This window comes from Leucopleurus acutus, assembly GCF_964270905.1.
Source record: "Leucopleurus acutus genome assembly, chromosome: 1".
NCBI lineage: Eukaryota > Metazoa > Chordata > Mammalia > Artiodactyla > Delphinidae > Leucopleurus > Leucopleurus acutus.
The window spans coordinates 170,893,778-170,905,951 of NC_139142.1; the positions used below are offsets into that span (position 1 = coordinate 170,893,778).

Sequence of the window (12,174 nt, forward strand, 5' to 3'; positions counted from 1 at the left end):
CCGTCTCCTGAAGGGCAGGGATGTATCTGTGTATCCCCCAGAGGACTTTACAAAGCACCTTTGCCACACTGTAAAGACGCAAGAAACCTAGGAAAAGCTGTGTGCGTGTGTGTTCTGGGTATAATGACGGAGCTGAACTTTAAGCCCAAGAGTGCTCTGGCAACAGCAGGGGGACTTGGAGGAAGCAAAGTCAAGTGCACAAGCCACCATTATTCCCAAGAGAGATGAGCAGGGCAGAGACAGGGAGGGAAGATGAAAGTCAGAGACCAGGGCCTCTTAGCAAGTTGGGATTGGAGTAGGCGAGCAGGTTTCCATGAGAAGGCCAGGACTGTAATCTGAGGCGTGTTCTGCCAGGTTTTTGCAGGCAAGGGATTACAGGCGTGTGCCGGGAGCCGGAGAGAAGCTGAGTTCACCTCACGGCTCTGCAGGGAGTCGTAACAGCTGCTACAGTGGGGGCCAGCCTAGCTGGCAGTCTGAATACCTCTACTCTGAACACCCTGTTCCAGAGAATTCATGGCTTCCTACCCTGGTATGTCCTTGCCAGCAATGCTGTATGAGTGGTTAGCCCTTGCTAAGCTGTAGGTCACCCAGAAGCCCCCAGGACAGCCCTCAAAAGGCCAAGGCTCAGTACAGGAAGGCTACAGACAGACTGCTGCGTTGCGTAAGCGATGTGCCTCTTGAGTAGTGCTGGTGTGTCGTGCTCCCTGCAAGGGGCTGGAGGACCATTCCCTGGACCTCACAAAATCCATGGACATCCTCGTGACCTTTATAGCATTCATCACACCTTTCACTGTGGTCAGCTTTTTATAACTTTCAAGACCCTGCCTTCTACCTTGAGCCCCAGCAGCCAGCTCTGCCCTCATGATGCCATGGCCAGTTCTGGTCCCTGTGTTCCCTGGGAGAGTTCCAGCCAGAGGACCAATTACGGGTCCCCATCTTGTACCTTTGGAATGTTCCTGAGTGGGTCGAAGGTTGCTCTCACATGAATCCAGGGAAGCAGGACAACCCGGCCTTCCCTCTCCAGTAAGAGGGGAAATGAAGAGAGTAAGCTTGGTCCTCTTAACAGCTAACCCTCCTTCTGCTCATTGACGTTGAGAATAGCTCCGTCCTTTCTGGCTTCTTTCTGACCCTCTCCCACTCCTTCAGTTGTCAGTGTCCTGGGACAGTATGTAGGGTCAGCTGTATGCTTAAAGAAAGAAAATTAGAGAAAAAGGAATTCTTAGGCCCTATCCCTGGAGATTCTCTTTAACTAGGTGTGGACGGGGCCTGGGAATCTGGCATTTCTGTACAGGTATACATGAAAGAACGGCTAGGACATGGATGACGGACTTACTAGTTGCTGAGGAATTTTTACTTCTTTCTTTGTCCAACTCTTTACTGTTAGGATTTTTCTAGAGTGATCATGTATTTCTTTAAAAATCAGAGAAAATGATGTCATTAAAAAACAAAAACTAGATCTGGAAGCGATCAGTCTTTTCCAGACACCATTAACCTTCGTAACTTTATTCCTCATTTCCGCAGGGGGACTTGATCTCATCTTCATGCCGGGTCTTGGGTTTGACAAACATGGCAACCGTTTGGGGCGGGGCAAGGGCTACTACGATGCCTACCTGAAGCGCTGTCTGCAGTCCCAGGATGTGAGGCCCTACACCCTGGCCTTGGCTTTCAAAGAGCAGATTTGCCTTCAGGTCCCCGTGGATGAAAATGACATGAAGGTAGATGAAGTGCTTTACGAAGACTCCTCAGCATCTTAAATCCTGATGACCACAGCCAAATAATCAAGGTTTTGTGCCAGAGAAAAGCCAAACATGTGTATTTTCCCTTGTCAGAAATTAGTGGAAATTGCACAATAATGTGAATATGGGCTGTAGTGTTTTCAGTGTAATTGTTAGATACCGAACATGAAACCATTTTAAAAAATCAATAGCAGTGTGTGTAATAGAACATTAATTAAAACGGAGGCTGTCACCATATGATTTTCAGCTTAACTTTCTGGTATTAATGTCCCAGGTTGATCTTTCTGTTTTATAGTTTAAGTTAAATATTTATGAGGCACTATGCTCCAACTCAGAGCGTGAGGGGAAAATAAGCTCATCTGTAGTGGACACTTTCATTAAGTCCTGTCATGGGCCTGGGTCAGTCTGGCTCGCATATGGAGATTCAGCAATTATTAAATGATTTATTGGTGTTTGCTTTGTGTACAAAGTTCTCCAAGAATATTATACCCTTTCATCATGGCTTCACTTACTCAACCTGAAATTTTATGTCTGACAGTTTGTAGCTTTTGATGGTTAAAGGACTGAAACCTTTTCTGATTTAAATATTTTAATTTCGGCCGATTTGTTTCCATCTCTGCTGTTCTGTGTGTCAGTCACTTACGAGTTTAAGATCTGATATCCTGTAAGTTAGAAATTATTTCTGTTTATGGGTGGTATCTGCTTTGGAAATGAAATTTGGGCTGAAGGTTGGCAGATGCCATCACAGCCAGGGAAAGGGAATTTTGTGGGAGGAAGATTTGCTTATAACCAGAGACCCAGGGGGCTTCCTGGGTCCTGCTCTCTCACTCACACCCCACATCCTACCTCTCACCAGGTCCTGTTGATTCTGCTTCTGGAAACCCTCTTATATCTGTTCCCTTCTCTCCTCGCCCTGTCGTGCCTTTTGTCCAGTCTCTCAGCATCTCTAAGCTGAACTGGGCAAGAGCCTCAGCCGTGGCTTCCTTGCCTTCAGTCTGGTCCTCTTCATTTTATTTCTCAAACTACAGTCAAAGTGATCTTATCAAACATGAACCTGATCATGAAGGACCCCTACTTGTCTCTTTCTAGCCTCTCTTCTCCCCGTATTCTTCTTCTGTACAACTTATGCAAACGTTCACATAGCTCCCTAAACACTGCCAGCTTCTTCTGCCCATTGTGCCTTGTAAGTGTGCTTTTCCTCTGGCTGCAGTGCTCTTTCCTCTTTTGTTCATTTGGAAGACTCCTGTTTATCCTTCAAGACTCAGCTCCAATGTCACCTCTTCTGTGAAGTCTTCCTGTGTTCCTTCACTTGTTTAAGTGGCCCTGGTCATTGTCCTCCTTATCACATTGTCCTACATGTCAAATATTAATGGCCATGTCTACCCCTTCATCAGACTGTGAGTGCCAAAGAACAGGGATAATCTTTATACTTCCCCCTTTCGGTAGACACACAGACAATGGTGGGTGTTAGATAATTTTTTAAAAAATCCAAAGTACTAGAATTTATTAGATTGCTAATTGTAATTTATATTGACATAAAATTATTTAGCCTAGAAATTAATACTTGTTAGTTTGGAGGAAAGACTTTACTTCTTCGGCATTGTTTTCGACTCCAGAAACATATTTTCTAGTTTGTGAAGAAACAATTTATTTAATGACCTGTGTCTCTCCTCATTTGATACTCTCATCCACATGAACAAATCGGTTTTCTAGAACTGGCCAGCATAAGCGCTACATGTGGCCGTTGAACTCTGGACGTGTGGCCAGTCTGAATGGAGAAGTGCTGATTCAGATTTTGACTATCTAGTATGACAATGAGAATTTTTTTTGAATGAGTTAGTTGAATACATTCAGATGTGTTTCATTTGAAACACGCATCCCTGTTCATAATACCATATGAGTTGGTGTTTTATGCACAAAAGTAAAAACACTTAAAAAATGTCAATTGGGCTAAAATCAAATGTTCACAATATAGTATATACAGTGAGAAATGGGGGGGGGGGGCAGAATTTCTACAAGCTGTGAGACCACATTGCTGTACTGGTGAGAAATCTTAAGGGTTACTTCAACCATAAGGTTAAGGTGAAAGTTAACATAGCTGACATGGCTGTTGGTCTGAAGTGGTTAAACAGTAGAATTCCTGGACGGCTGCAGGTCTGGAAACTTTAGAACTTTAACACGTTAGAACTTAATCTGTGTTGTTCTTCTGGCAGAGGAGAGCATTGAAAAGCCCCTCCCCAGCTCCTCAAGTGCAAACAGAACACAAAATCAACTGGCCAGAAGACCCAGGGGCTGAGATTCAGGAAAGCCCGAGGGCTGCAGGGTCCCTCGCCTGGAAAGAGGACCTTTCCCTAGTGACCATTAATGGGCAGTGGTCATTGCGCAGAGGGTATAGGAAAGGGGAAAAAGCCCTGACGGTGCAGGTGATGATGACACAAGCAGAGGCTGAGAACAAGGCCTCAAATTCAGGAAGAGAGCCAACATGAAAGAAGAATGATGATGGTCTTAGGTGAGGGGACAGTCCAGGCAGAAGAGAAAGAGCAACAAGATCTGAACAGAACAATCCTTATTATTGGAGAATTGGAAATATATGTATGTCTATAATTGCCTATTCTATAGAACTGTGCTTAATTTAACCAGAAAGTAAACCATTAACTTTAGTTCATCTAACAGATATCAGCAAGAACAGTACACTAATTACAGAATTCTACTAAGTAAGAGATGGATAACTGTGTCTTATGTCTAGGCGTGGGTGACATGGTGCAGAAGCTTATTGGTTTCTGGTCCCAGTTCTTTTTTTGTTTTTTTTTTTTCCTTTCAGAGATCATTGAAATTCAGTTAATCACATTGCATTTAGTCATAAGTTAACATGCTTATTTCCTCCACTTGCCTGTCACCTCCTCAAAGGAAGATTTTCTGCCAAGTTCATGGTTTACTCCAGTACCTATCACAGTCCCTAGCACAAAATAAATGGCCAATAAATCCTTGATGAAGGAATGAACCAATGTGTTTGTTGCCCTGAGTGCGTGGTGACCTTGCCGGTTTTTACGTTGGTTGCTATTTGCTGCTGAGATTCTCTCCTTTCAGCATCATCTCAGGGTTGGATTATTCTGGAACACATTTTCTATTACTGCAGTTGCAATTCCTTCCTTGGCCAGTCCATATGTGTGTGTTGCATTATCTGTGCTGTTTGGCCTTGTTAATACATTTCTTCTTTGCATCTTTATGGTCATCTTTCCTCCTATGTCCAGGCAGTCTTAGGCCTCCTGCCCTGTAAGGGTGATCTCTAATCCCTGCAAGCCCCTGCCCCAAATATGTGTTTATTTATGTGCTTAAAAATAAGTGGAGAGATGTTCAAAATGGCGGAGGACTGAGATGTGGAGATCACCTTCCTCCTCATAAATACATCAAAAATACATCTACATGTGGAACAACTACAGAACAACTACTGAACGCTAGCAGAAGACATCAGACTTCCCAAAAGGCAAGAAAATCCCCGCAAACCTGGGTAGAGCAAAAGAAAAAAAACAGAGACAAAAGGATAGGGACAAGACCTGCACCAGTGGGAGGGAGCTGTGAAGGAGGAAAGGTTTCCACACACTAGGAAGCCCCTTCGCGGGTGGAGACTGCAGGTGGCGGAGTGGGGAAGCTTCAGAGCCGCGGAGGAGAGCACAGCAACAGGGGTGCGGAGGGCAAAGCGGAGAGATTCCCACACAGAGGATCAGTGCCGACCAGCACTTACCAGCCCGAGAGGCTTGTCTGTTCAGCTGCCGGGACGGGTGGGGCTGGGAGCTGAGGCTCGGGCTTTCCCTCTCCCAGGGAGAGGACTGGGATTGGCTGCATGAACACAGCCTGAAGGGGGCTAGTGCGCCACAGCTAGCTGGGAGGGAGTCCGAGGAAAAAGTTTGGAACTGCCAGAGAGGCGAAAGACCTTTGTTTCGGCGTGCATGAGGAGAGGGGATTCCATCCCAGTGTGCCCACAGAAGGCAGAACACCACCTAAGCAAGCTCCAGAGATGGGCAATAGTAGAGGGAGATCAGCTCGGTGCTCTGTGACCACCTAGAGGGGTGGGATAGGGAGAGTGGGAGGGAGGCAGAAGAGGGAGGAGATATGGGGACATATGTATATGTATAGATGATTCACTTTGTTATACAGCAGAAACTAACACACCATTGTAAAGCAATTATACTCCAGTAAAGATGTTAAAAAAATAAGTGGCAAATTTCTTTTTAAATAATAATTATGTATGTTAGGAAACATATACATAAAAGGAAAGGATGAGATCATTGAAACAGTTATATCTATAATTTATAATATAATGTACTCAATTTCTATAAAGGAGAGCAACGTGATGGACGTTTTTTGGAAATTTACTATTTTTGAAAACCTTATTTTAACCCCTTTTGAATGATTCAAAAGTCTAGTTCTAATTTCAGTTTATTTTAGTATTTGGTTTTAAGGGCTTCTATAGCTGAAAAAGATGCCTTCCAGAAATAAGCAGATCCACATGGAAGCAGTACTGCCCTTACACTAAAATTTGCAGTTCTGTCAGTTTTGCAAATTTTTTAAAAAGTTGAAATTGGGCGAGTAAGTATCCATATTCTTGAGGTGGATTATTCTTGCATATTAATCAGAAGATGCTGCACATTTACTTTGTTAGTAAATGGGTTTTAAACTTATTGAAACTCCTTGAAAGGTTTTAAACTGAGTTAGAAAAATTCTGCTTCCAAGTTTTTTAGTTGTGCAGATACGAAAGTGTTTATAGGTGTCAAGCATAGTTTATCGCAACATAATCATATAATGATGAAAATATTTCCAAATAACCGTTTTCAGTATGCTCTCTCCATATCATGTTTCTTTCTGAAAAAAGCTCCTTTCTGTGTCTTAGATGATATATGACTTTTACCCTGAAGATTCAACTGAGATGTATTTGGTGTGGAGGTGTGGAATGCAGGGAGATATTTGCTTAGGTAGCAATTTACTGGTGGCCATTTATAATCATAGAAAAGTCAAAAAGTTTTGAACACTCAACATTTGTGTAAAAAAAACGTGCAAAACTCATCTTTTTTTTTTTTTTTTTTTTTTAGTGTTTATTTATTTGGTTGCACCAGGTCTTAGTCCAAGCAGGCAGTCTCCTTAGTTGTCGCATCTGGGCTCCTTAGTTGCAGCTTCTGGGCTCCTTAGTTGTGGCTTGCCAGCTCCTTAGTTGTGGCACACGGGCTCCTTAGTTGTGGCATGCAAACTCTTAGTTACGGCATGCATGTGGGATCTAGTTCCCTGACCAGGGACCGAGCCCAGGCCCCCTGCAGTGGAAGTGCAGAGTCTTAACCACTGGACCACCAGGGAAGTCCCAGCAGTGCTTTCTACATGGTATCCAATAGTATATCTTGGCAAATGTGCCCAGATATTTTTATCCCTAAATTGTTTCATGAGTACTTCATCCATATTTCCATGGCAGGAAGAACAAGTGTTTTCTACATGGTATGCTACATTTTGGGTTTTTACTATTAAGGAAGAAAAAAGGCATAAACATTTAGGATTATATTTAGGGAACATTGTTTAAAGTATATTAGTTAGTAATTCATGATATTAAATATTACTGAAAACATTATGGAGGTTTGTCTTCATCTTCTGGACCCATAGCTTCTGCTAACCACAGTGGCTTCACACTTTTCAATATATATTTGAAGAGTGACGTTCATCATTACTATGATGAGCACAGATCCCTGATACAAAATATCTTTGTGATCATTTCAAGTTTGGCGGCTCACTTGCTGGCAAATCTCACTGTTCCTTTTCCTTGTCATATGGCTGGTGAACAGCTTTTACCCGTAGCAGAAGTACACCGGCTGTTGTTGCTCGCTTGTGTTTGCATTATTCGAATTATCTTTGTGCTCCTGTTTCTTTGCAAGATCTTTTTAAGCCACTTTTCCACTTTAAGAGGGTTGGTTTAGTAAAAACTACATAAGGTAACACATAAATCCATGTGCCTGGAAATATTAAAATAACACAGTACGTCTCAGTATGCTGAAAGGAACGAAACACTTCCTTTCGCAGTATCCAACCGCTATTTTCTGGCTTGCATACTAACTGGACATGGGGCCTTCTGATGTGCTGGCAGAGTGAGGGGCCGACGTCAGTCTATGTTTTAAGCTTCAGCAAAACTTAATTCCTTGTCTTTTAAAGATAAAAAATAAATATAACTAGAGATTCTAATTTCTTCCCAAGCCCCAGTGGTTCACCTTGCCCACTCTCTGGGGCGTGTCACCCTGTTTGGAGACCACTGCTCTAAGAACATGTCCTCCCAGCTGGATGGGTAGAGGGTTTGGTTCTCTGGTCCCTCCATTAAGAGGCGGCCTGAGCTGCAGGGCACTGACTTCATCCGCCCCTCCTGTCCTTGGCTCTTGTTGACCACATGTTTGTATCTGACCTCCCATGACCCTTTCATCTCGCTGGTCCCCTGTGTACCAATACTGGTCTCCTTGTCTTCTGAGTGCTCTTTTGGGGCTGTTCTCTTGCCCACAGTGTTTTGAGTACTAGAGAAATAATTTCTCTAAGTTAGTCCTTGACAAACAGAGTGCCTTAAAGAACCCTGTCACCTAGGAAACAGCAGATGCCTTTCTTTCGGTTCTTTTCCTCTCAGACTTCGCCTGGCTGACCAGTATCCACTGTTTGGGTGCATCAGAGGACTTCTGAGCCTAAATAAAAGACGAGGAGCACTTTTTAAGTCCCTCAATTCTCTTTGCATTTCATACCTCTGCCCACCCCCCAGTTGCAGCTGTTTTTCTTATATGTGTCCCGTAAATATCCTACCTATACTTTTTTTTTCACTTGATCAAGATTTATTTCAAGGCCTGAAAACACTGACTAATCAAAAGTGGCCCTACTGCCATTTCTTATAATATATAAACACTTAATATAAAACTTAAAAAATTGTAGACGCTATTAACTAAGTCGTAAACCACACACTATAGGTTTTTCAAAAACAATAGTTATTTAACAAAATGTAAGGTGACAATATCAAAGAATTTTCACACTTAATGAGGATATAATCAGTCGCAAGCTACTCAAAGAAACACATCTTTTTTACACCTTCCATGTTTGTTTTTAACTTTGTTTCATAGAACCACTGATAATTGGGGCTTCTTTCAAGTATAGGATTTCTAACATGAAATTACATTTTCTAAGTATTTCTATAAATGAGAAATGAAAAAGACACATACTACATTGTTTGCCGTAAATTCATACACCAAAAAGTCAAAACATCCAACTGAATTTATTCCTGCTTTCCCCTTCTCCAACATTAGCTTTAGATGTTTTTCTAAATATTATATAAACAGTTTTGTTAAAATCAGTTTTCTCATTTATGCAGATTAGGGGAAAATGGTTTTATAATGAGTTATCTTTAAAATTACCTTCTAGATAGCACTCTTTAGCCTTAAATTACATTGTGCACACACAGCTACAACAGTTTGCATTTGCTCAGGAACATATAATTACATTAAAAACAAATAACTTTGTATTTCATAGTTTAGTTGGCTCTTAACTAGTTTCCCTAGGGGGGAAACAAGTATTTTGTGTTGTTTAAGAAACTGGTATATATAAATGAACTGCTAGGTGTTCATTTAAACTTTGGGGAAACCTACAGATGAAATTTTGGGTGTTTTTTCTAAAATGCAAGAGATATGCACTTAATCGCTCTTCATATAGTGAAGGGATGGGATGGCAGATACAGACGCAGATGAAACTCTACCTTTTGTAAATGCAGAGTTGGATATTCTAAATGGAAAAACTGACACACAATTGTTTACAGAAAACAAAGGTTAAGAAAAATGTTGAAGAATATCTACTCTTAAAGAGGGAAGTGTTATACAACACAAAAATGAGACCTAGAGACTCGAAAAACACTCATTTTACTGTTTTAAAAGAAAAACAAAAAAACTAATCGGGAGAGAGTCTAGACCAATTAGAACTGAGGCAGCTGTAACAAAAATGGAACCCAGTACAATGACTGGAGCCCTTAAAGGAAATGACTAATTGAAATGAAATTTCACAAGTCTTTATGTCTATAATAATATATAAATGCACAAAATATCAAAAATATGAAGTCTGGATTTTTCCCCTTAGGTTTGTAATAAACTGTCAAACCTCTGCTTAATATAGTTACTTTTGTAAGCCTTCTGATTAGCAGAGCATGCTACACAGTACATGCATGCTAAAATTTTACCATGAGAATTATAGTTCTCATCTCAAACTAGTGACTTGCCTGTTACCCATATTTATATATATTTCGTTTCCATTAAAAAACACTTAAGACCTTTCAAGTGTACATTTTAATCAGCATATTACATAAAAAAGAATCTTGATTTTTAAAATGAACCTTTTTAGTACTGTAACATGATGGGTTTAATTGAACAGTTGGAACATAATATGGTAACTACGTTGTACTGTTTAATTCACAGCTGTAGGAAAATGTTTGATTTTTAAAATATAACCAGGATGAGACTGTAGAGTTATGAGCAGTAAAATATTAGAAAACAGTGAATGAATAAATAAGATGCCTTTCCATCAGTGGCCATTCATTATTTTGCTTTTAGGAACCTGGAAGAAATTGTCTTCTTTGAGTTTCAAATGTTCTGGTAAATCTAGTCGTTTCTTAGTTTCCTCAATATCACCTTGAATTGCTGAAATAAGTGACTCTAAAGAATCAAAGTTCTTTTCTGGTCTGAGGTAGCCGACGACGGCCACATTGAGAAGTTCCCCATAGAAGTCCTCTTTGAAAGTATGCATGATACGAGTTTCCATGGACTTTTTCGTATTCTTGTAGTATGGGTTCCATCCTACGCTCATCACCATCTTATGGACGTCTCCACTTCCAACACTGACCCAACCATGGTAAATGCCAGTGGATACATCAGCTGGAAGATTACCTATTACTTGTTTAGGAAAGTTAGCTGTAGGGATGCCCAGCTGCTTGGAGCTGCGACCGAAGCCCCGCACCACCTGGCCGCGGCAGAAGTAGGGCAGGTGCCTCATGACGCCGTCAGCTCGGGGTGCGGGCTACGGTCCAGTCTGCGCGTCCGGCGGAGCCGCCATCGAGGCGGTGCCAGGACCTCCCGGACCCGCTGGGGGACACGGGCGGGAGCTCCGCAGGCCGGCCGGCGGGGCGAGTGCACAGTCGTACAACGGGCTGAGCGGCACGGACGACATGCCCCGGCGAGACCCTCACGCAGCTGACCGAAAAGAAGGTGTTGGGCGACTCAGAGGCTGTGTCTGGGCTCCGGAACACCGGCGACCTTGGAAGTCCCTACCTATACTTTTAGTCTTAAAATGATATGTTTAAAAAGTATACTTAAGAAGCAAACAATTGTTTCAGTGGTGAATCAGATCCCAAGGAGTTCACTGTTAGAAATGGTGAACATCTGGTTTATCACTGAGAAATAATCTCTTTAGGATTGAAATGCAAAAAGTGTTTGTTATTTCCTCTCATGAAAAGAGAACGAGTACTATATTATTCTGAAGATCTGGGTTGGATACTTGTGGACGTTGATGCTGGAGAATAGATAGATCCTATAAGTCCTAAATATTTGCTGTTCCTCAAATCTAACAAGAAGGTAAGGTAGCCAACGCTACTCCGTGTAGTAATGCTTAATATTGATATAAGACCCAGTGGACAATGGAGATAGCAGTGTGGGGAGGCACATCCTTCACTCCATCCTCCATGCTTCCGTGCGTTATCGTCGTAAGATATATAACTCTACTTATATCGCTTGCCTGCTTAACAGCTTTTGATGGTTCTCTGTTGCCCAAAGAATAAAATGTAAACCCCTGGCTAGCATCTAGGACCCTTTATAACTTTATTACAACCTCCCTTCTTATCTCTCTCTCCCTCTTTCTCTCTCAACACACACACACACACACACACACACACACACCCCTCATTTCTTCTAGACCAATAATTCTAGTTACATCAGAATCCCATATTCTGGGTAAGAGCTAGATTAGATCATTATACAGTTGGCTATTAGAATGCATCTAGAATAAGAGAGCTGTGTTAACAGCACGTAGTTCAGGAATGGGAGATCTCAATGAGGAACCAAAATGTTCTCGAAAGTGACTTATCGATTGCCTGTGGATCTTTTTTTTTTTAAATTAATTTATTATTTATTTTTTGGGGCTGCACGGCGGGCAATGTGGGATCTTAGTTCCCCGACCAGGGATCGAAACTGTGCTTCATGCTATGGAAGCGTGGAGTCTTTTTTTTTTTTTTTTAACATCTTTATTAGAGTATAATAGCTTTACAGTGGTGTGTCAGTTTCTGCTTTATAACAAAGTGAATCAGTTATACATATACATATGTCCCCATATCTCTTCCCTCTTGCATCTCCCTCCCTCCCACCCTCCCTATCCCACCCCTCTAGGTGGTCACAAAACACCG

The 12,174-nt window shown here is 41.9% G+C and overlaps 1 protein-coding gene and 1 pseudogene across 3 annotated transcripts in view; one reads left to right on the plus strand and one right to left on the minus strand.

The window, feature by feature from the left end:
• MTHFS (methenyltetrahydrofolate synthetase) overlaps positions 1 to 2,797 on the plus strand; it is a 52,094-nt gene extending 49,297 nt beyond the window's left edge. For both annotated transcript variants that reach the window (XM_082853055.1, XM_082853056.1), the window contains exon 3: positions 1,522 to 2,797. In XM_082853055.1, the coding sequence (XP_082709181.1) occupies positions 1,522 to 1,754 (233 nt within the window). In that variant the 3' untranslated portion in view covers positions 1,755 to 2,797. The remainder of the gene's footprint in view (positions 1 to 1,521) is intronic.
• A 6,688-nt stretch (positions 2,798 to 9,485) lies between these two features.
• On the minus strand, positions 9,486 to 10,832 carry LOC309961934 (riboflavin kinase-like; annotated as a pseudogene). Its single transcript has one exon. The product of its transcript is annotated as a riboflavin kinase-like (transcript).
• Between the last annotated feature and the right edge of the window lie 1,342 nt (positions 10,833 to 12,174).